The following is a 25,390-nucleotide window of genomic DNA, read 5'->3' as shown; positions in this document are numbered from 1 at the left end:
ATCTAAATAACGTGTATAATTCAATGTCTTTCCACATGGCTCTATCACTGTATGTTTTTTGTCCAATAAATCACTAACAATCAGGTCAAAGTTTTCTTCTATACAGTAAACTATGCCTGTCCTCAGTAGTGTCACTCACTACCGGGGCCTGAGCATCTTCTGGAAGCCATGATGGAAGTGGTCATCATCAACTTGATGGGTTGGGTTTTTGTAGCTGTGAGACCGAAAGTAAATTCATAATCAGAAAAGGGAATGTTAAAAGGGTGTTCCAGCTAACTATAACAAGGTTGGCATCGGGGTCTGAGGGGCTTAAAGGAGTTGGCCCATCACTAGGATATGCTATCTGGGACCGGCTCTTATCTCTAGAATAGGGTCCTTTGAGGTTAATGGAGAGCTCACCACACAAGCCTGACCACCACTTCATTCACTGCTATGGCACTAGCGGAAAAAGTTGAGCTGGCACTATTTTAGGAACTCCCATAGCAGTGAACGCAGGGCGGCTGCTCTCTGTTCACTTTGGAGGCCCCATACTGGAGATCCTATCTGACATTGATAACATATCCTAGCGATATGGGCCAACTCTTTTAAATAAAATAAGGTACTCACCTCCACTGATCTCCTCACTGTTGCCGTTCTGGTGCTCCCCGTGTTCCCACTACTGTCTACTTCCAGCTCCACCCAAAGGAAATGCATTGAATTGCTCTCTGACAGTCACTGTCCATGCAGAGCCCTAACCTGAACTCCATCGACAATCCTTGGGATTATTTAGAACGACTGTGAACCAGGCCTCATTACACTGTTTTAGCATCTTTTGTCTGAACGGATGTAAACCCCCCCACATTTTTTTACGTTTTTGTTCTAACTGGGTTGTCAACTCCATAATGACTATAAAAGTGATGTTAAATAATCAGGAATAGATGTGATGTTTAGGTGTTGACATACCTTAGGTTATGTAGTGTCTCCCAATTCTTCAATTCATCAAGTACTTGAAAGCCAAATTGAGTCATTGCCAGTAAGAAATGTTTATGGCGAGAAGAAGCAGTGGAGTTGGTGCAGTGTAACGTCTCTGTACAGTGCTGTCTCTTCCTATGTATACCTTTTTGTGTGTGGCTTTTCTCTTCTTTTTTTTTAAATTAAAGCAGTGTAATGTGAAAACATTTTTCAAAAAATAATGTAAATACAAAATATGAAATGTAAAAATTGTGTACCACGTCTTTTTTTTATTTTATTTTTTAATATGTGTCGCAGAATCAAAAAGGCAGAAATGGACGCGGATCATAGGAAAAGGGGGCTGAGCTGCAGTTCCGGACACTGACTGTATGTCACATTCAAGGGTTAAGGGAAAACACTGAACATATCACAAGCATATGCAGACAACTTCACATACAGAAAAGGCAGAAATGAATGGTGTATTCAACAATGATTACAAGATAAACATAATCTGAATTAGACAGAACATATGGGTAGGGAACAGTGCAAACCTAATACCCACCTGACCACTGTCCCTGTCTACTTGGACGATCTGTCCTAAACATCAGTCCCCAACTGGTCAACAGTCCTTATGCTGGCTAAGTGCAGGGATCTCATTCAAGCACCTGCAGTTAGAACTGCAGGTGTCACAGCGCAGTGTGGTAAATACACTCCACACTGAACACAGAAGGGAAGGGAGAAGGTATTCGGCTTGGAACCGAAGGAAAGGGAAATGGTCACATCTAGTGAGTCCCTACACTGAGCCCTGACTGCTATCAGTATGAACAGACCTTAATGGTAGGAATGTTCATACGCAGAAACCTAAGACCTATCTCACCCTAACGGGGCCCTGCAGATAGTGTCAGGACACGGATGGCCTATTCCTTCCCAGATGAAGGAATACAAGACCCCCTCAGGCCTAATATCAGCAGAAAGGGAAAAATAACAAAGAAGAAACGCTTAACTTCCAGAAGTATGCAGACGAGCAGGAACTCGGAGAGAACCAACACCAGGACTTTCCCAAACAAGGAGCTAATAACTGCATAGCATGATGGGTGAGGCCAGACTAAATAGAGGAGAAGGAATGACCACTTAAGCTACACCTGAAACAAAAGGTGTGGTCATCCCCAGCAACAACACAGAAAGGTGAAATAGAAGCTGTCAATCACAAGCAGCCAGTCTCCTCGATCTTCTAGTCCCTGTCACAGGTGGGACTGTGACAGCAGGAACCTGTTCACACATGACTACACAGCAGGAACCCAAGGATTCAAAACCAGATATGAACCAAGGGCACCACCAAACTTGACCAAAGATACGGAACCGGAACCCATGCAGATCAAAATCCTCTCTGGAAGTATGGCATTAATGGGCAGGACATAACCGAAGACATAACACAATGACATTGCAACACAGAAGAAGACATATTAGACATCGATAAACAGGTTGACTACACAAGTCAGGGCCGAAGTCGGAAATAAACTGACCAGATTACTGAACAGAATAGATAGGACACAATTCACACAAAGCTGGAAGTCACATTCATCCCACGCACAAACAGCAAGAGCAAGTATCACTCAACATGCTGAAGGAGCCAAGCTGGAACCCACTCATACCACACATGATCACGGCAGACCCAAAACTACAAAGTAGTAACAGAGCAAGCACACAGCTTTTCTGGAGACAGAAGAGAGACTGATCTCCCAGGCAAACTGCCCGCAGGTCTAAATAGCAGAGTAATTAAGACTCCTGGCCACCAAATGTTCAGACATCGAGACAAGAGAAACATTAACCCTTTCATCATAAACAAAGACAAGGAGTATACAAGTCACAGGTAACTGTTCACTCACACCCAGAGAGGTCCACAGCCAGCAAGCACAACACAAGCAAACAGCATACAGCATACCAGCCCTATACCAAAGTTAATTCAGGAAGGAATGCTGGGAGATTTCCTGCAGTCTCATTTGGACATTTCCTAAAGCTGCCGATAACTCAAATGTATAGATCGGGATCAGCCACCTTCGGCACCCCAGCTGCTGTGAAACTACACCTCCCAGCATGTATACTTACTCGGCTGTTATTGTATCTCCCATAGAAAGGAGGATTCTGGGAGTTGTAGTTTAAGAACAGCTGGAGTGCCGGAGGTTGCCGGTCCCTGCTATAGATAAATCTGATAAACGAACTGACAGTAGATACAAAATGAAAGAAGATAATGGGGGATACTGTTACTCCTTGAGCACAGCATCTAGTAGGTGCAAGGAGTCTTTTAGGCCATGCAATGTCCCTCTGGGAAAAATGTATGCAAATTAGCTTTCATTCCCAAAATAGAAAAGGAAACTATGCCACTGGTATTACCAGTTGTAAGATAGTTATGCTAAAAGTCAATGTTTGACCTTTCAAACAGTCCTGGAGACATAACTTAGGATTGTAGCCAAGCCAGTACCTCCTCTTCAGACAGCTTTCGGGGTGATTGGCTCTCATCAGTGCAGGACAGAGACAATTGACTTAGGCCTTGTTCACATCAGCGTTCAGCCTTTCCGTTCTCCTGCTCCATTATAGGAGCAGGAGAACGGAAAGGACGGATTCGGCTCATAACTGAGCCGAACGGAGCCTACAGACCCCATAGACTATAATGGGGTCCGTTAGGTTTCCGCTCAGAAGATGATTTTGGAGCGGAGACAAAAGTCCTGCATGCAGGACTTTTGTCTCCGCTCCAAAATCATCTTCTGAGCGGAAACCTAACGGACCCCATTATAGTCTATGGGGTCTGTAGGCTCCGTTCGGCTCAGTTATGAGCCGAATCCGTCCTTTCCGTTCTCCTGCTCCTATAACGGAGCAGGAGAACGGAAAGGCTGAACGCTGATTTGAACATAGCCTTAGCTGGGCAAGAGGCCTTTGTCAGGATCTAGGGGTAATAGTTTTCCTTAATTAGCTTTTCATGTTCTTAAAGGGAACCTGTCACCAGGATTTTGTGCATAGAGCTGGGGACATGGGCTGCTAGATGGCCGCTAGCTCATCTGCAATACCCAGTCCCCACAGCTCTGTGTGCTTTTATTGTGTTAAAAAACAGTTTTGATCCATATGCAAATGAACCTGATATGAGTCCGGAGATGAGTCAAGCAGAAAGGAGCCCAGCACCGCCCCGCGTCCTCCGAATCTCCTCCTTGCTGGCTGACGTCACAGAGCTGGAGCGCGGAAATCTCGCGATGCGCGAGCTAGCGCATGCGTAGTTTGTTCCCTGGGAATGAACATCATGTCCAGGGAATGAACATGATGCTGACACTGGGCATGCCCTAGCTCGCGCATTGCGAGATTTCGGCGCTCCAGCTCTGTGACGTCAGCCAGCAAGGAGGAGATTCGGAGGACGCGGGGCGGTGCTGGGCTCCTTTCTGCTTGACTCATCTCCGGACACAGGACTCATATCAGGTTCATTTGCATATTGATCAAAACGGTTTTTTAACACAATAAAAGCGCAGAGAGCTGTGGGGACTGGGTATTGCAGATGAGCTAGCGGCCATCTAGCAGCCCATGTCCCCAGCTCTATGCACAAAATCCTGGTGACAGGTTCCCTTTAAAGGATAACGGTCACATTTAGACCCAAATTTCAATGTTCATATATGTAGTTACTAATAACATGATATTCCAGAATCAATAACTATTAGACTTACCCCATATTTCATAAGATCCAGCCTTTAGCAACCAGTCTGCACAAAACTGCAATTTCCTTATTCAGTTAAGATAGCCCCTGATGACTCATCCTGAAGCTAATCCAGCCTGCTCTCACTACCCACAATGCATTGAGCTCCTCGTGCACTAGCTTCTGCACCTCAACCAATAGGTGCTCTCCACACTTAAACACGCCCCCCTCCTGCTAAACTGTGTGCTTGGGGTGACGGGGTTATTAATATTTGGGCCGGGTACCTTTAAAAGAAAGTTGGCAGGATTTGGCAGCAGTCGGCTGCACTCGTGCCTTCAGGAGGTGACTTGCGGGGCGGGACTCGGCAAGACTCGGCGGTACTCGGCTGTACAGCGCTCTCACTTTTGGGAATGGATGTGAGTGCGCACACACGTAGCAGGGCAGCCTGCTCGTGCGTCTCCCGCCCTCCAGCGCAGCCAACAGATAGACGGACCTCTCCTAGCAACGCAGTTTTAGGCTACATTCACACGTCAGTATTTTTCTATATCCCGATTTTCGGTCCGTTTTTTGCGGATCCGTTGTTCCTGAAAATGTTTCCGTATGTCATCCGTTTTTTGCGGATCCGCAAAAAAATGGAAACATGTATAAATTTCAATAAGCAAATAAAGTTGTTTGGATTTCTTTGGAAAAAAAAATAAAAATGAATAAAAGTTTCTAAAATAAAAATGTAATTTCCAGGAACGGAATCCGCATAAAACGGATGACATACGTAATGACATACGAATGTCTTCCGTTTTTTGCGGATCCATTGACTTTGTATTGTACCAGGATCCAATTTTTGCGGAAAAGAATAGGACAAGTTTTATATTTTTTCGGACATGCGGAACGGAACAACGGAAACGGGCAGCACACATTGAGCTGTCCGATTTTTTCCAGGACCCATTGAAAATGAATGGGTACAGAACTGGTCCAGATCTGTTCCGCATAAAACGGAACAGATCAGGAAAGAAAAAACGGACGTGTGAATGGACCCTTAGGGCAGTGCTTCTCAATTATTTTCTGTCATGCCCCCCCTAGGAAGAAGAAAACATTTCGCGCCCCCCGCGCGACTGTAAATAGTATCATTTGTATTTGTCTATAAAATTGTTATAAGTACACCTCTGCATAACACTGTATCCTTATTAACGTATAAGAGAATAAAAAAAGAAAGAAATGTGGATCGGACACACACTTATGGGGGGATCTGTGGATGACGGACACTTATGGGGGGATCTGTGGATGACGGACACTTATGGGGGGATCTGTGGATGACGGACACTTATGGGAGGATCTGTGGGTGACGGACACTTATGGGGGGATCTGTGGATGACGGACACTTATGGGGGGATCTGTGGATGACGGACACTTATGGGGGGATCTGTGGATGACGGACACTTATGGGGGGATCTGTGGGTGACGGACACTTATGGGGGGATCTGTGGATGACGGACACTTATGGGGGGATCTGTGGATGACGGACACTTATGGGGGGATCTGTGGATGACGGACACTTATGGTGGGATCTGTGGATGACGGACACTTATGGTGGGATCTGTGGATGACGAACACTTATGGGGGGGGGGATCTGTGGCTGGCACTGTTACAGGGGGATCTGTGGCTGGCACTGTTATATATGTGCCATTCACAGACCCCCCACCCCATAACAGTGCCATCCACAGTGCCCCCCCAGCCCATAACAGTGCCATCCACAGACCCCCACCCCTTAACTGTGCCATCCACCGATTCCGTGTGCCCGCCGCCGCCGTTTAAAGTTATTAAACATGCCCCCCTCACTCCTAATAGTACCGTACTTTCTTCTGTATAATGCCGGCAGGCGGGCCGGGCGGCCGGCGCGTCCCTCAGTGATGTCACTTGTCTGCGTCGCCTGCTTCATTCATAAAGCAGGCGGCGCAGACATGTGACATCACTGAGGGACACGCCGGCCGCCCGGCCTGCCTGCCGGCATTATACAGAAGAAATTCGCACACCCCAAAGGCCGGCCCTGAACGAGCCCCCCTTCACGGAGCCTGGCGCCCCCCCTGGGGGGCGCGCCCCACTATTTGAGAAACACTGCCTTAGGGTAAGGTGAGAATAGATGCTATGGGGGACAAATTGAATGATTTTAAGGGTTTAGGAAGAATTAATATAAAATTTGAAGATGGCCACTAAGGTGATACTAATCACCTTTATCAAAATATGAAAAAAAATATATATATATGACAGTTATACTTTAAGCATTTGATATTGCAGTAGAAATTGTTCTAGTGTGTTCAATAAGAAAAGAGAATAATGCAAAAACACGCATGGGAATAATAAAACACATCAGGCTTATCAGTCTTGCATTTTATTAAGGCAATGTACACTTCAATAATGTTAATATGCAATGATTATAATAGAGCCACATGCACCCTTGTGTTGCCATCTATGGTACTGTATTATACAGATATTCTCTCTTACAGGTAGAAGCAATGCCACAATTTTCCCAATGAAATCTGAAATGTACAGAGTGTACAGTAATGGGCCCCAAAAACTCTGCAGGTGCCCTTTGTACGTTCTGTATAACTTCTGTGGAGCAGTAGTACCATTATGTGCACGAGCTCTTAGATTATACAGTTTAGTCCAATATGAGAAGCTGCTCTGGAGGTGTCAAGACAGAAGAGGCCTCAGACACCACAAGCAGAGTTGTAAGGCTAGCCCCACTTGATACCAGAGACCATTGGTGGATTCTGCAGAGGTTTTAATGGGACATATAACGGAGAGATGCTGCAAGAGGGACCTTCCCTCACTAGAGGTCTAGTGCCCTTAGTCATAGGACTTTCCACCACGACAGGGGGATACCAGTTTGGGGTCTGTATAACTATAAACAATGGGTTAATGGGGTCTTTATTAAGGAAAATTCTGGTCTGGGATCTTCATAAGGAAGGGGTTCTAAACTGGGGAATATATCTTTATTTAAGAGGTCTTGTGTGTGGTCTGTACCCATTTTGGTGTCCGGTGAAAGGGGTTATACTACACATGCCAATTATTATTTCCCTGTTCTGAATAGAAGCCATCACTTAAAGTGGTTGTCCACCTCCACTAATCAGTTGTTTGAAGAGGCCATGGTGGACAGGTTATATAGCATGGGCACAGCTCAGTCCCATTCAAGTGATACCTTACACAGCTGCTATGCAATATACGGCGTTGTTCTTGATAGGCCTCAGCGCTCACTGGAGTATTGCAGCCTCTTCAAACAACTGAACGACAGGAGTGTAGGGATCAAAATTCGGGAAAATCCCTTTAATGCTAGAACTGTCACTCACCAGACACTGATGGACCCTATTCACTTATAGTGTGGTCCATCACGGATCCCACCATAGTATCCATTGTTTCAATTAGAAGAATAACGTTGCCTGCTGCACTATTCTTCCCGTCAAATTCAAAGGAACTGTGGATGGAGTCTCCGAACAGAACCTCTGATAGCGGTGTGAGGACAGCCTTATTTTATTAACATCCATAACTAATCAGTTTCTTGGGGTTACGGTACTCAGTTGGGACTTCTTGTCCCTAGAAGGTCCTTAAAAAGGTCGAGAAACATTGATGTAGGCAGTGTAAATGGTGTAGATGTTTTATAGCGGTTACTCGTCTGTCATTCATATGTTATACATTAGCGCACAGAATACACTGCATTTCTTTACTATGTTAGGCAATGCTTGATGATCATAGTAGGAGTATCACGTAACCCTTCAGATGGTGGAGAAGACTGTCCGGCTTTCAGATTCCGTGGTGCTGCTCTTCCTGCTGACTGTTGTGACACGGTCAAGCAACTTTGATTTGAAGCATCCCAAGCGTTTTACAACTTTCAGAGCATCATTTCTGAACTTTGCCCCTACAAATGCATAAAGCAAGGGGTTCAAACAACAGTGGACATATCCGAATACCTCTGTGACTATTATTGCCATGGACAGATTGTTCTTTAGTGCACAACTATCTATCCATTTGTATTGATCCAAAGTATCTAGAAATACTGCCACGTTGAATGGAGTCCAGCACAGAAAGAAGACGACGGTGATCACTATAGCCACTCTGACTGCTTTTTTCTTCTCACGCCTTGGGGACCTACATAGAGTTACTATTATGTGGGAATAGCATATGATCATGATGATCATTGGAACTAAAAACCCCACAACGTGATTCATAAATCTTCCGACTTGCCACCAAGAATTGCTGGGAAAGTGGCTTTGGTTGTAGCCGCACCAAGTGTAATTGCCCAGTTGGTGGGATCCCAAGATAAACATGTTCGGCAATGAAAGCAAAAAGCACACAATCCATACAATAAAGCAAGAGAAGTGGACTGCCTCGATGCTTCGTTTCTTGAAGGTATGAATGGCGTAGATTATAGATAGGTAGCGATCAATACTAATACACCCTAGGAGAAGACAACTGCAGTAGTAATTTAAACGGCTGATGGCTCCCAGAACCTTGCAGAGGAAATCTCCAAATTTCCACCCAACCATAGCCTCTGTAATAGCAAAGGGGAAAGTAAAGAGCATCAGCAAATCGGCAATTGCCAAGTGCAAAAGGAAATTGTCAGTGCTGGATCGTGAGCGATGGCTCCTCCTTAGAATGTAGAGGACTAGGCCGTTGCCAAATGCTCCAACCACAAAAACCAGGCTGTAGAGTATCGGGATTAAAACACGATAGACTTCCTGGTGTTTCTCATGTTCTTGTAAGTAGTCACCAAAGTAGTCACAGGTATAACCATCATAGTCTGTGCTATAATTAATTGTAGGGTAAGAGTCATTAGGTAATACCTGTTTGTAAAAGACAGAGAAAAGGAACCATTAGTATTCATGTACAAAATAGGAATATAAAAATAGGAAATCACATACCTGTGACATAGACAAAAAATGTAATATGAACTTGTTATAAACAGTCCTTTACTGCTTTGGATGTCCGGAGCTGCAAACATGGAGAATTAGTACAACAGGCTTTTTTTCAGCAGGGACAGGGAAGCTGGTCAGAGTTGATGGAAAGATGGATGGAGCTAAATACAGGGCAATCCTGGAGAAAAACCTGTTAGAGGCTGCAAAATACTTGAGACTGGGGCGGAGGTTCGCCTTCCAGCAGGACAATGACCCTAAACCTACAGCCAGAGCCACGATGGAATGGTTTAGATGAAAGCATGTGTTAGACTGGCCCAGTCATCCAGACCTAAATCCCACTGAGAATCTGTGGCAAGACTTGAGAATTGCTGCTCACAGACGCTCTCCATCCAATCTGACTGAGTGTGAGCTCTTCTGCAAAGAAAATGGGCAAAAACTTCAGCCTCTAGATGTGCAAAGCTGGTAGAGACATCCCCCAAAAGACCTGCAGCTGTAATTTTAGCGAAAGGTGGTCCTACAAAGTATTGACTCAGGGGGGCTGAATACAAATGCATGCCACCAGGGGCGTAGCTAGAAATGCATGGGCCCCATAGCAAAAAAAAATTATGGGCCCCCCCCTGTGCCATCCACAGATCCCCCTCCCCTAAATAGTGCCATCCACAGATCCCCCTCCCCTAAATAGTGTCATCAACAGATCCCCCTCCCCTAAATAGTGCCATCCACAGATCCCCCTCCCCTAAATAGTGCCATCCACAGATCCCCCTCCCCTAAATAGTGACATCCACAGATCCCCCTCCCCTAAATAGTGCCATCCACAGATCCCCCTCCCCTAAATAGTGCCATCCACAGATCCCCCTCCCCTAAACAGTGCCGTCCACAGATCCCCCTCCCCTAAACAGGGCCGTCCACAGATCCCTCTCCCCTAAACAGTGCCGTCCATAGATCCCTCTCCCCTAAACAGTGCCGTCCACAGATCCCCCTCCCCTAAATAGTGCCATCCACAGATCCCCCTCCCCTAAATAGTGCCATCCACAGATCCCCCACCCCTAAATAGTGCCATCAACAGATCCCCCTCCCCTAAATAGTGCCATCCACTGATCCCCCTCCCCTAAATAGTGCCATCCACAGATCCCCTCCCCTAAATAGTGCCATCCACAGATCCCCCTCCCCTAAACAGTGCCATCCACAGATCCCTCTCCCCTAAACAGTGCCATCCACAGATCCCCCTCCCCTAAATAGTGCCATCCACAGATCCCCCTCCCCTAAATAGTGCCATCCACAGATCCCCCTCCCCTAAATAGTGCCATCCACAGATCCCCCTCCCCTAAATAGTGCCATCCACAGATCCCCCTCCCCTAAATAGTGCCATCCACAGATCCCCCTCCCCTAAATAGTGCCATCCACAGATCCCTCTCCCCTAAATAGTGCCATCCACAGATCCCCTTCCCCTAAATAGTGCCATCCACAGATCCCCCTCCCCTAAATAGTGCCATCAACAGATCCCCCCTCCCCTAAATAGTGCCATCAACAGATCCCCCCTCCCCTAAATAGTGCCATACACAGATCCCCCCCCCATGTGCCAGTATCAGGTGCCAACCCCCCCCCCCCAGGTGCCAGTATCAGGTCAGGTGCCAGACATACTCCCCCCATGTGCCAGTATCAAGTGCCCCCCGCTCCCCCCATGGCAGTAACAGTCGGGTATTAAAAAAATAAAATAAACACTTCTACTTACCTCCATGTCAGCAATGCGATGCAGCCTCTTCCTGTATGTCCATATATGGAGTCAGTGCTTGTATTTCAGAAAAGGTTTCTGCTGGGATTCGAACCCACGACCTTCTGTATCAGAGGCAAAGCATCTAACCACAAGACCATAAGAGATACCTTGCTGCTGACTGAAAAAATATGAGACTTCTACTGTTATAGCTGGCTAAGTGTACATCTATACACATGACAGCTGCTCATATATAGAGATATAGCAGAGCTGAGTGTGCTGGGACAGCTGTCATATAGAGATATAGCAGTGCTGGGTGTGTTGGGGCAGCTGTCATGTGTATAGATGTACACTTAGCCAGCTATAACAGTAGAAGTCTCATATATTTTCAATCAGTTGCAATGCCTCCTTTATGGTTGTGAGGGTAAATGCTTTGCCTCTGATACACTGATACATTGGAGGTTGTGGGTGACACATCAGGAGACTTTAGAATACAGTAAGATTAGATCACATTAGCGAGGGGGCCTGAACATTAAGACTGCTGCTGTGAAGGGGGCCCTGAACATGAATCGATATTTAACTAACTTGAAAATAAACTGTCGGGCCCCGAAGCAGCTGCTTCCCCGGTAGTTACGCCACCTCCTGGCTGCCTGTGTGTAGTGTCTGTGTGTGTTAATAAAAAAAAAACTGAATGCGGTCGGATGGGGCCCCAGTGGCGTAGGGCCCCATAGCCACTGCTATGGTTGCTATGGCGATCCCTACGCCACTGCATGCCACACTTTATAGGTTTTTACTTATGATGGTCAATAAATGTTTATTGAGATTTTCAAAAAGCAAAGTTACAGCATTTGGGAAAAAGAAAATAAGAGAAAATATATAGGTTTTTACTTATTAAACATTTTGAAAACCATGTATCATTTTCTTTTCACTTCAGACATACTTACTACTTTGTGTTGGTCTATCACATAAAATCCCAATAAAATACATTTAAGTTTGTGGGTGTAACGTGGAAAAAATGTGGAAAGGGGGTATGAATACTTTTTCAAGGCACTGTATGCTTTAAAGCTGACTTTAGATGTGTGGTGATCTTCTATTGTTGTTTTTGCTATTTACAAATTATTTTTGACATATTTTTACGGCCTGTAAATAGTTGATTGTGATAACCTGCACAAGTCCACCCGTGTGAATAAAGTGGTAGTGTGTATACATAACTCCACCCTATTCAATTCTATGGAATTGATAGAGATAGCCAGGCGCTGTCTTCTTTAGATCCCTAGAGAGTAAATAGACAGGCGATCATGCATACGCAATACCACTCCGTTCACACAAGGGATTTGGGGAGATCTGAGTAGATTGCTACAATGTATCAGTTGGGACTCCAGGCTGTTTCACTCACAGAGCATTGTCTAGCCTGGATACAATTGTATCCACTTCTCAACTGAGAGCAGGAAATGTATATGTATGGGAATCTGAACAAGATTTTTTCAATTCACTGACAGCAAATTTCTTGACATTGGTGAGGCCATTAGAAAATGGTGTCATTTTTCATTTATATGGTCATTAAGCTTTATTTATATAGAATTGGAAATCCTCTTTATGCAATATCTTATGACAAGTAGATGTTGCTGCCACGGACTGTGTTTTTTTTTACTATATGTCCACGTGTGAGTGCTATATGGTATGAGTAAGCTCTCCCTGTCTACGCCCCTGATTGTTAGAACTCAGAAGCTAAAGGCTTAAAGGAAATGTGTCATCAAATATTTTTTCTGTCAGTGAAAACCAGATAGCAACATATATCCTGTTTTCTCTTCTGCTTTTATTTTCTGCTTCCTGAACATGATTATGGGGGCCGCCATCTTGCCTAAGCTGTTCTTAACAGCATTTATGGTCCATGGACACAATGGTCAGGAGGGGACCTTATTGACTTCTATGGAAGAGTTTTCTGGGCATGCTCTGTGACCTGTGTAGAGGTCATTGTACAAGGAAAGAATAGAAAAGCCTCGACAATCAACTATTGTGAATGATCGATCCTGTCTTATCTGTACACAGAGGTGATATTTTTACAGTCATGATTAGAATGACAGATAAGCAGGTACTTGCAGCAAAGGGATCTTTACAGACCATGAAGTGGCGCCAATTATTAGGCAGGATTTTATAAATTAAATATAGATATTGACAATCATATAGACATGGAAATTTAAAAATAACACCATTAAAAATTCTTTAAAAATGTTAAATATAAAATCCTAATTTACACAATAGTTTATTTTATGATGACTAATTCCCTTTAAAGCTACAGAGAAGTCAACAACAACTGTCTCTCCAGTGGTTACAAAACGACAACTCTAAACGTGCCCTGACAGCCTGTTGTAGAGAACCCCATAACCATTCATATACTAAATCTACAACCAGTTTCCTGCTTAGCTGATGCAAACAATGAAACCTGGTTATAGAGGAACGAGATAAAACAGTTATAAAAATGAGTTGAAACAGTGGGAAAATGTAAAAGGTGTGCCATTCTTTCCTCTTTCTGTACTTTACGTCTCCTCCTGAACTCCATTACCACAGAGATTCAGCTGAAGATCTTATCAGATGTATTCAAGATCATAAACAAGCAGAGCAGAGAAGAGGATAAGGAAGCTCTTTAGCGCAGTGTTGTGAAGTAACTTGTCTTCCTGTGTGATCAGGACAGGTTTTGTGTGTACTAATAGGATGGTGGCCATTTTTTTTCTTCTAATGATGGCTCCCCAGACAAAATGAGCCATTATAACTAATGAAACATATTTGGGAATATATTTATAATAAAGTAATATTTAAGTATTTTCAGTAATTTTATTTTCTTAATTCCTGGAGAACCCCTTTAACCCCTTAGGGACCCATGACGTACCAGTACGGCATGGTTCCAGAGTCCTTAAGGACCCATGATGTACCGGTACGTCATCTATAGTTCCGATCACGGTGATCGGAACATGGTGCCTGCTCAAATCATTGAATCAGGGCCATAAATATTGAGAATGGTTTGGCTGTTAACCCTTGCTTTGTAACTGGAAAAAAATTATAAAAATTGAAAATCTGCCAAAAAAAGTGAAATTTTAAAATTGTATCTCTATTTTCCATTAATTCTTGTGGAACACCTAAAGGGTTAACAAAGTTTGTAAAATCAGTTTTGAATACCTTGAGGGGTGTCGTTTATAGAATGGGGTCATTTTTGGGTGGTTTCTATTATGTAAGCCTCGCAAAGGGACTTCAGACCTGAACTGGTCCCTAAAGATTTGCTTCTAAACTTCTAAGCCTTGTAACATCCCCAAAAAATAAAATATCATTCCCAAAATGATCCAAACATGAAGTAGACATATGGGGAATGTAAAGTAATAACTATTTTTGGAGGTATTACTATGTATTATAGAAATAGAGAAATTGAGACTTGGAAATTTGCAATTTTTTTATTTATTTTTGGTAAATTTGGTATTTTTTTTATAAATAAAAATGATTTTTTTTTAACTTTATTTTACCAGTGTCATGAAGTACAATATGTGACGAAAAAACAATCTCAGAATGGCCTGGATAAGTCAAAGCGTTTTAAAGTTATCAGCACTTAAAGTGACACTGGTCAGATTTGCAAAAAATGGCCAAGTCCGTAAGGTGAAATAGGGCCGAGTCCTTAAGGGGTAAATGTGTATGACCACCTATGAGTCCTGTGAGTTCCCGCTAGGAGAAAGGCAGAGAGCTGTTTTAGCATCTGCATTTGTCATGGACGCTTCCACGACAGGTGTCAGGAGATCAGTGAGACTGGCAACATGTGGTTTGATCTGACAGGCTTTCCTTGTGGATCAATAGGCATCTGTGTTGTTTCTGGTAATGACCACACCCCTTGCCTCAGGTGTTGCTAATGTGGTCATTTAACCTTCCTTATTTATTGTTGCTTCTCCCACAGTGCTGTGTGGTTTATAGCTTCAGTTTGTTGTGGATAGCTGGTGTGTGGATCTCGGTGGAGTTCCTGGTGCTTCCATAGCCCCTTTGAAGTTAAGTCTTTCCTTTCCCTTTTGTATTTTGTTTTTGGAGGAACAGGTAGTCATACAATGGGAGGAGGCAGAGAGCTCGGAGCCCCACCCCAGACTGGCTGATATAGTCCGGGCTTCAAATGTGCACCAGAATGCTGCCTGGGCTGGAAATAAAGGCGCATTCAGACTAGGAGAGCACTTCCTGCTTTTTAATACCAAGCCAATCTGTAGTTTGTATATTGAATTTTTGGGAGGTGTAGAAACTCCTAGTTTGAATGTGCCTTTATTTACACCCATAGGCAGCATTCTGGTGCACATGTGAGGCCCGGGCTATATCAGCCAGTCTTGGGTGGGGCTCAGAGCTCTCTGCCTCCTCCCATTGTATGCATGGTTACATGCTGGAGGTTACTGGGAGATTGCTGTGAGTCGGACCTTGCGCTCCTGTAATTCGCCCACTGGCTCCTGGTATTGCCCATACGGCCCAGGTAGGTTTAGCATTAGGTTCTGAGCTACTTGAGAAACCTTGGCGCGGTGCTCGGGCTCAGACATGTCCTCCAAGCAGGATATGTTGGCTAATCTCTCAATTTTACATCAGTATGAGGGTTAGTAAGACCGCAGAGTGCACCTGTATTTGTTTTTGTTATATTATTTTTACTGTTTATGACATCCTCACATTTGCTATCCTGTGTAGGATGTCCATTGTGGTACTTGTGGTCCGCTGCAGGCATCCTCCATTGGATGCATTTTTGCTGGGGATTGCCATTAGCAGCGGGCCACAAGTGCAGGATCTGCCCCCCCTCCCCGGTATAGATGCGCCACTGCATATGGGGTTGAGCACTTCCTGCTATTTAGTACCACGCCAATCTGTAGTTTGTATGGTGTATGAAGGACCCTCACGCAGGGCCGGATTAACGTAGGGGCTGATGGAGCTGCAGCTCCAGGCCCCTACCATAAAATAGGCCCATCTGCCAGCCAAAAGGCCGTCGGGAGGGTTAAAAGTCCTCTGTTGTACACAGCGCAGCGTCACATAGCAGCACACAGTCAATGCAGAGACGCTCACCTCACGCTGGCAGCAGGAGCCTGAGGGAGGGACTCGGGAGGAGCGTAATATGATTCTAGAGTGGAAGCTGCTTCTGCCAGCCCCTCCCCTCCCCGCCCACCAACCAATCAGAGCTGAGGCAAGGCAAGCACTTCACAGGTCCTGTAAGGGAACTGCACAGTGTAAAGTGTAGTTCCCAGGTTAGAACAGTGCATCTGCCAGGACCTGTGATGACATCATCTTCAGCATCACAGGTCCTGCAGAATCTAGCAAAGGAACTGCACCAAAAATGGTGTAGTTCCTAGGTTTCAAAGGTACATCTGCCAGGACCTGTGATGACATCATCACAGGTCCTTCAACCCCTAACAGCAAGTATTTGAAGTTCACAATCAGCTCTGCATTGATCCATACAGACTGGAATGGAGTGGTAAGAGGAGGTCCTCCACTTTTCATCATTTACCCCCCCCCTCCATGCCCTGTTTTTACTCATTGCTCACTCATGTATAATACTTCAGACAGGTACAGTGACCACAACCTCATGTACTTCACACACACAGTGACTATAATGTATAACTGACCACATATTTCTATAAACACTGCATCTACAGTATTATACCTTGTATGCCTCACATCTATATATATATATATATATATATATATACACACACACACTCTGCATATATTAAACAGTATTATAGATGCAATATGTACAGATATATAATATATATTGCAGTGTACTGATATGTGAGGTACAAGGTATAATATATGCAGTGTGTATAGATATATTGTATATACAGCAGTGTACTGATATGTTAGGTACGAGGTATAATAGATGGTGTGTACAGGTATATTGTATATACAGCATTGGATTGATATGTGAGGTACGAGCTGTAATTTATACCTCATATATCAGTACACTGCTGTATATACTATATACCTGAACACACTGCATATATTATACCACGTTCCTCACATATCAGTACACTGCTGTATATACTATATATCTGTACACACTGTATCTATTATACCTCGTTTGTGTGCCAGGCCTGTTTTGTAATCCCAATCCGGCCCTGATGGCATAAATTATAAAACAGCAGCGAACATAGTTCATGGAACAAAGAGAGAGGCCTGGAATGGGTAGTGGGAGGGGCTATAAAAGGGGAATGGGGGCCCAATTTAGATTCTTGCTATGGGGCCCAGTGATTTCTATGTACGCCTTTGACAGGAGCAGAGAGATAAGAGAAGTGACAGATGACACAGAGTTTAGATTACAGGTTGAATTAACCCTTTAGGATCAAATTGGCTTCTCAGGAGATAAATATGTTAAAGGCATCTCATTCAGTAGCTATATAACTAAGGGTGGGTTCACATCTCCTTTATGGATTCCGTTAAGTGGGGATAATACTGTTATCAATTCAGCACATAGTTTTCCCTGTGCGTGCATTCACATTTCACTTCACTTGGTTCGTTGTACTACTGTCAGTGTCAGACTGTTGTCCCTGTGGGTAACAATGCACAACAGACAACAATGCACACCACAGTGACAGCTCCTGACTCCTTTTCAAAGAAGAAAACCGGCACTTCGCAAATGCGAAGTGCCGGTCTTCTTCTTTGAAACGTTTGTCTGGACGCCATTCCACGGACACGTGCACCGCGAATTCAAGAAGGTAGTGCCGCCCTGTCTTCACTAGAAGCTCCTGACTCCTGTCCTGAGTACTCCTGTCCGGCGTCAGCCTCAGCTTCCCTTCACTATCACTATAATCAATCACTCTTCCTGATCCTGACTCACTCATTAGAGAGCTGAAGAGCCGACTGAGTCAGCAGCAGCAAGTGAATCGAATGGATAGCATCTGCGCATGCGCACCGGCACCTAGAGTCTTCAGTTCACTTGCGAGTCAGCTCAGCAGTCAGTGACTCACCAAGTGAACCGAAGATCCGATTCATGAATCGGTTCATTTGAATGAGCTGATTCAAATGAACCGATTCATCTGAAAGATCCGAATTTCCTATCACTACTGAGGTCATATCCGGCGGGCCGCGGCATTACAGGAACAGCACCAGCTGCTCTGACGTCCTGCCGCCGGATATACGTCACAGGATATCCGGCGGCAGGACGTCAGAGCAGCTGGTGCGGTTCCTGTAATGCCGGCCCGCCGGATATGACCTCAGTGCGCCCGCGGTTATCCCTCCTGCACGCTGCGCTGTGTACAACCTACTCAGCAGTTTCGACCAGCACACGGCCCACAGCGCTCAGCCACACCAGCCCGTGAGACAGCAGGAGCTTCTGGAGCAGGGCAGGTATCAGATAAACTCATCCAGTTGGAAGGGAGGGCAATCATAGTGCTGTTCTGATTTATGGACACAGCTCTCAGCATGCTTAGCCAGCCTTCTATCTGGCTGTTTCTGAGCTTGTGGACTGTGACTCTCAAGAAGCACAGCCAGATAGAAGGCTGGCTAAGCATGCTGAGAGCTGTGTCCATAAATCATAACCGCACTATGGAAATTACTGACTGGCTAAGCATGCTGAGAGCTCAGTCTAAATAACATAACACATTAAAGAAATTACTGTTTCTAGCTGCTAGTCCACAGCAGCTAGAAACAGTAATTTCTTTAAAGGGATTCTGTCACCAGGTTTGACCCCTGTCAGCTAAAAATATGCTGATGTTCAGGGCATCTTCACGATTCCTAATGTGGGCTTATAAATGTCATCTGTGGGCTTATTTAGCTAAAAAACAGCTATTACTAACCTGTCAGTCAAACAAATAAGGTGCCCAAGGGGATGTTAATGAGTGCAAGATGCCCGCCGCACCCACCGCCGTTCGTGCCCAGCGCCGCCTTTCCGGACTTCTGCACCGCCTCCTAATCCTCTGTGCCGCCTCTCGCTCTCCCTCCCTCCCCCCTCCTTCTGCTGTAAGATCTCGCGCTTGCGCACAGGGCTCTGCCTGATGCGCCCGTGCAGACTTCTCCATTTGGCTTCTTACAGCGAAGTGCGCATGCGCCGGCACTTCGCTCAACCCCTGTATGCGCAAGATCTTACAGCAGGAGGAGGGGGGAGGGAGGGAGGGAGAGCGAGAGGCGGCACAGAGGATTAGGAGGCGGCGCAGAAGTCCGGAAAGGCGGCGCTGGGCACGAACGGCGGTGGGTGCGGCCGACACCTTGCACTCATTAACATCCCCTTGGGCACCTTATTTGTTTGACTGACAGGTTAGTAAAAGCTGTTTTTTAGCTAAATAAGCCCACAGATGACATTTATAAGCCCACATTAGGAATCGTGAAGACGCCCTGAACATCAGCATATTTTTAGCTGACAGGGGTAAAACCTGGTGACAGAATCCCTTTAATGTGTTATGTTATTTAGACACAGCTCTCAGCATGCTTAGCCGGCCTTCTATCTGACTGGCTAAGCATGCTGAGTGCTGTGTCCATAAATCATAACACAGCTCTATGGAAATTACTGTTTCTAGCTGCTGTTGTCCACAGTCCACAGCAGCTAGAAAACAGTAATCTTCATAGTCATGTTAAATGATCACTATAGTGTCAGGAAAACAAAGCGGTTTTCCTGACACTATAGTGCCCTGAGGGCCCTCCCGTGGTCCCCCTCCATGTTGCCAAGATAGAAGCCAAATGAAGGGGTAGTTGCAGGAACAAAATACTTTAATGGTATCGATAAAATATATATGTAATTAAGACACTGAGTGCAGTTCCATAAAAAGGCCCAGCAAAATCCTCAGCACCAGGCCCATGATGCTCTTAATCCGGCCCTGCCCTCACGTTGTCTTCTATACACCCTTCATCATTTATAGGACCAGTTCTAATCAATTGGACTCATGCATGATACTCTCCAAGTGTGGTATGATTGCCACAGCCAAGGAGCATTGCACCACACCTTATGGTCAATAGTGTCTACATCGTCTCTCTCTCATGCTGTCTCTCAATACACAAATCACAACTAACATCTGATCAGTGGCATACCTCCGAAGAAGGCAAACCATTACTACGGGGCCCAGGGGGAGGAGGGACCCATTCCTGAACTCCTTTTCTTTCCCATGTCAAAACATTGCATTTTTAAGCTGCCACCACTAGGGGAGGCTCAGTGCAAACAGATGATTACAGCTTCCATTTCAGTCAATCGTAACTGCATAAATTCTTGTGCGCTGAGCTCCCCCAAGTGGTGGTTGAAGGCAGCCAGCTTTGTAATAGATGGGAAGCAGGAGATTTATTGGTGTATTTGCTGTGGAGCCCTATGAGATTGATGTGCGCCCCTGCATTAGATGGGTCGCTATAGACTACAGTGTGCTCTATAATTGATACCGTCCTCATATAGGTCAGGACTGTTACAGTTCATTTACATTTTGCAGCTGTACAATTTACAAAACATTCAGATTACGATCTAGTTTCACATGAAAAATAGCTCATGTATAAGAGGTAGGGGCCAGCATCTCATCAAGTGCTCGCAGTCTGTGTCATCCTTCTTGTAATGCTGAAGTGAAGCCTATATCCACTCATCTGTTAATCACAGCTGCAGGACGCAGTGCTTCTCCATACGCCTACTCTGTGCCAACCCTTCACACTTTGGTAAATGTTTACTGAAAATGAAAGTTCACGTTTCCCGCATCAGTAGCTACCTACATTACCGCAGAATGATGTATGTCCCCTCTGTTATGTATAGGCAGCCATTTGATCTTCACTTTTTTAACGTAATATAGCAGTTAGGTTCAGAACATTGGGTAGTGCCACCTCACTAGCCATAGGGGGGGCTCAGAGCAAATTTCAGCTCTAAATGTAACTTATGAGTGCATCCATTGTGAAAGTGCTAATTAGTACAGGAGGACCAGGGAGTGGTGAGTATACTGCCTTAGCAATGCCATTACTCACCGCTCCCTGGTCCTCCGGGAACACACTCTTCACTGTGTCCTGACAGCTTGTATGACCTGACTCTGTGTGACAACAGGACCTAATGTAGGGTGGAGGATGTGTAATGTCCCGGAGTGCCATTACCACTCATTTTGGCGCCTTGCTACTTTCTCCTATGTGCTAATTTATATCACCTAATGTGCTTCATGTCATCTTCTCATAATGTGTATATTTATGTTCATGAAACTGGTTATGTTCATGTAATTGCCTGGTCTACCAGCAGATGGCGGCAACATTGGCAAGGTTAGTTTCCATGGAGAGGAACCTCGTAGTTCCATTCCAGCCCTGTCTAGAGAGGGAGGAATTTAGTTAGTGAGTAGGTCAGTCAGAGGCTGTGTGAGGAGTTCGTCTAACTTAACCCCTGCTAGGGGAAGGCAGCAGGCCTGGTCCTGTCTAGACAGGTTCTGTTAGTCCTACGCCAGCCTTATCACTGGAGGTTGTGCACACCCAAGCATAAGTGAGCTTGAGGTACTTTCTAGGATTAAAGTAAGAGACAGACTACAGCTAAACTAAGTTCCAGCAGAAGAGGAAGAGTTCCTATTTAGTCCAGCTAGCATAGCAGAGCTGAGATAGTTGTAGAGAAGTAATTGCCTTCCAGATTATGCCAATATCTGCTGATGACCAAGATACCATTTGGAAACTGTTAGGATCACCATTTATGCCAAGTAAAAGCAACTGTTCAACGTTACTACAAGTCTGGACTCCATTTATTCTACTTATTCGTCATCCAAGTTCACCTACCCTTTTTTGCACTGCTTCGGACCAATCATGTCTGGGATCCAAAGATATCCAGGTAGGAACACCGTGACACATGTATGTAACATCTACAGAGACCTTAGGCCATCCCTGCACCCCTCTAGCAATCCTACCCTGGGTACCAACACTACCATCTACAAAGGGGACTTCAAGTCCTCGTTGCTTAACTGCAACTGGCGTCACGATTACTTGCTCGATAAGAGAACATATTTCGTAGAAACCTCCCAAGGGGCAAGGGATACCCCAGGCGTGGCCAATGGGCCCATTGTAGATGTCTGGATGGTGCTGCATGGAGAGCACAGGGAACTCGGTGTGGCGGTGGCACCCGGAGCAGAAGAGGAGAGTTTTTTTTGTCTGGTCTGAGGTCTGCATTTAGCGGAGGTTGGGGTGGAGGTTATAGGGGGCAACAATACTCAAATTAATTTGGGGTCTGATTTGGGGTCTCTACAAATTTGGTGGGTGATCTGAGGGCTATATAAATTTCGGGTCTTATCTAGGGTCTCTATGAATTTAGGGTCTGCATAAATTTGGTATGAATTTGTGGACTAAGGTGGGGGCTGGATTGGGGGTCTGTATACTTTTGTGGACTAATGCATTGGCTAATTTGGGGTCTTTATGAATTTTGGGGTACGATCTGGAGGTCTGTATTTGCCTACTTTGTCTATGGCACCAGAATAACTCATGCCGGCCCTGTGGGAAATTAAAGGGACTATGTCACCTCAGATAAGCCCTATTAAATACAGTAATGCATGATTAGTCCACGTTACGTTGAGTTCACATCAGAAGCTTTAATCTCTACACTCTGTGCGCCCACAAACCATTCAGGCATCAAGAGGACTCCTCTTCTCTATGCATTACACAGCCGGTTTGTGGGTGCACAGCAGGGGAGCCTGGTGAGTATAGAGATAAAGGTTACTAAAGTGAACCTGGTGTCATGGCTACTATTACTATATTAAGTTCGTTATAGGGCTGGATCAAGCAGTCCCTATCATGTTCATCCAACAGCAATTTTATCAAAATCACAGGACTGAGGATGCAGGTTGAAATATCTGCTTTGAGCACCAAGACAACTTGCAATATAGATATAATTGTTCTTTTTGACTCAAACAAAGCAATTTAGCGTTCTGTTGTGCGTCCATAGACTGTGCTGTATATAGATACATGTACATACAGTACATTCCCTCCATGCAGCCCCAGCATCCCTAAATCTCTGCTCCTGGGCTGAAGCTAACCAGTAATAGCATAAAACTGAAAGTATACATTATAGGATTCTAAAGGAAATTCCTAATAATAAGTCATATTAAGAAAATGTGGATTACCGGGGGTATCCTGCTCTGAGGGGCGGGCTTTAGCTCTGCCCTAGCCGTTTTACTGGCTAGGGCAGAGCTAAATCCCGCCCATCAGTGCCGGTGACGTCACCGGGGTTCCTGTCAGCCCCATGGAGAGCCCTGGTACGTCACCGGAACTCCTAAAAATGCCTTTGCTCCGATGCTCAAGTCAGGGGGGCTGCTGGGGTGAAAATGGAGGTATGTCCGGGTTCAGCTCTGAACCCGGACAACCCCTTTAAGTCAGGGATGTCAAACTCGTTGCCCTCCAGCTGTTGCAAAGCTACAACTCCCAGCATGCCGTGATAGCTGTAGGCTGGAGGGGGACAAGGTTTTCCATCCCTGATTTAAGTGAATGAGGCTGAGCTGCGATGCCACACACAACCTGTGGAAAGGTGGGGTGCTGTATCTGGAAGAAAGCAGCCATGTTTATCTAATTCTGGACAATCGCTTTAAGGCTAAGGTTGGACAAAAAACTTGAAAACTGTGAAAAGTCTCTCTGCAGGTCTATTTAAAACACTATAAGGGTCCATTCACACGTCCGCAATTTCGTTCCGCATTGCGGACCCATTCATTTCTATGGGGCAGCACGATGTGCTGCCCGGATCCGGAATTGCGAATCCGCACTTCCGGGTCCGCAATTCCAATCCCGAAAAATATAGAACATGTCCTATTCTTGTCCGCAATTGCGGACAAGAATAGGCATTTTCTATTGAGTGCCGGCGATGTGCGGTCCGCAAAATGTGGAACGCACATCGCCGATGTCCGTGTTTTGCGGATCCACGGATCCGTGGATTCGCAAAACACACACGGACGTGTGAATGGACCCTAAGGGCTCATTTGCAGTCCCCAATGCACGGGAAACATCCGTGCAGTTTCTGCAGACGGATGCAGACCCATTAGACTTGAATGGGTCCGCATCCGTAATACGGTGCACAAGCGACCGAGGCCCGTATATATTGCGGACCCGCAGCTCGCAGGCCACAATACGGCCCTGGCTGACACACGTTCGTTCATGTGCATAAATCCTTAGCCTGTTCATACATAGCAATGATTTTTACACGTAACATCCCTAAACAGCTAGGGTAATTCAGGGATCGTTTCCCTGGGGGTCTTTGGTAGGGATTAATGTTGTTTCCTTGGTGGTCTAGGGTAGTGAGGGTATTATGGACTGTTTCACTGTTGGTCTAGCATAAATTCATTGTCTAGACAAATTTCATAACTAAGGACCTCAAAAATACCATTTTATCTAGCTAGTAATGCTATAATATACATAGATATAACAAATACAGAAAAAGATCAAAAGATACACATAGATGTAACAGAGTTTGTCCTATATATCAGAGATCATGTTACTTTATATCACATTTATCACTATGCACAGACGATGATGTAAAATGCCTATAAATCACACTATGGTGGTACTTACATAATAAAACTCTGAGATTTCACCTCCTGTAGTCATGGTCAATAGAGAAGCTCAACAAAGATACTGAGCAGAGGTGAGCGATAAAAAAGGCAGAAACAGAAAAACTACTCGCTGAACCGAGGAAGAATATGTGATAGTACAGGACTGGCTTGAAGTATTTTAAGGTACTTTTAGGTAAATGATATTGATGAGATGAGATCTCTGAACTGTCACTTGTATGCAAAGTCTGTGGGTAAGACTCTTTGCTATTATTTTAAAGGCAATGTATCATTGTGTCATGGAGAAAAAGATCTATTGTTTAAATTGTGTTTTTATGTTTTTTTTATTTTTTTAAAGATGTTATTTTTAATTTTCCATGTCAATCTCTATATTGAAACAAAAAAACATAAATCACACTGGCCACTAAGGCCTGTATTACCGTACATCAAATGATTATATCATTGGTCCGATGTTCAATTATGCATGCCAACTATTGGTCTGATTGGACAGATATTGGTCAGATAATCTGTTGGTGTAATACAGACCTAAAGCCTGTCCTACACCTGCCGATTTTCCAGAATAGCAATCGCTCCTTCCCATACTACTTCTCTCCTGACAATCGTCTGCCACATCGAGATATTCACCACTACTTCAATCCTGTTTTCCGACTGGCCACTAAGCCTAATAATTGGCGCCACTTCTTGGTTTGTACAGATCACTTTACTGCAG

General features: G+C 44.9%; 1 protein-coding gene across 1 annotated transcript; it reads right to left on the bottom strand.

Moving 5' to 3' along the window:
- Positions 1 to 7,905: 7,905 nt before the first annotated feature.
- Positions 7,906 to 24,831, bottom strand: CXCR5 (C-X-C motif chemokine receptor 5). The gene is made up of 2 exons (XM_040425296.1): positions 24,683 to 24,831; positions 7,906 to 9,435 (listed from the first exon to the last, which is right to left on the bottom strand). Exons 1-2 carry the CDS (start codon positions 24,716 to 24,718, stop codon positions 8,368 to 8,370), a joined length of 1,104 nt encoding a protein of 367 aa, XP_040281230.1. The 5' UTR covers positions 24,719 to 24,831; the 3' UTR covers positions 7,906 to 8,367.
- Between the last annotated feature and the right edge of the window lie 559 nt (positions 24,832 to 25,390).

Source organism: Bufo bufo, chromosome 1 (genome assembly GCF_905171765.1).
Source record: "Bufo bufo chromosome 1, aBufBuf1.1, whole genome shotgun sequence".
Lineage (NCBI taxonomy): Eukaryota > Metazoa > Chordata > Amphibia > Anura > Bufonidae > Bufo > Bufo bufo.
Note: the sequence above shows the minus strand (reverse complement) of the source record. Positions and strands in the feature narration are given on the sequence as shown.

Excerpts from the sequence above, each read along its gene's own strand:
- CXCR5 (XM_040425296.1), bottom strand. The coding sequence starts at position 24,718 with ATGACTACAGGAGGTGAAATCTCAGAGTTTTATTAT. Across the intron at positions 9,436-24,682 it reads AAATCTCAGAGTTTTATTAT|GTATTACCTAATGACTCTTA; the intron begins GTAAGTACCACC and ends TTTTACAAACAG.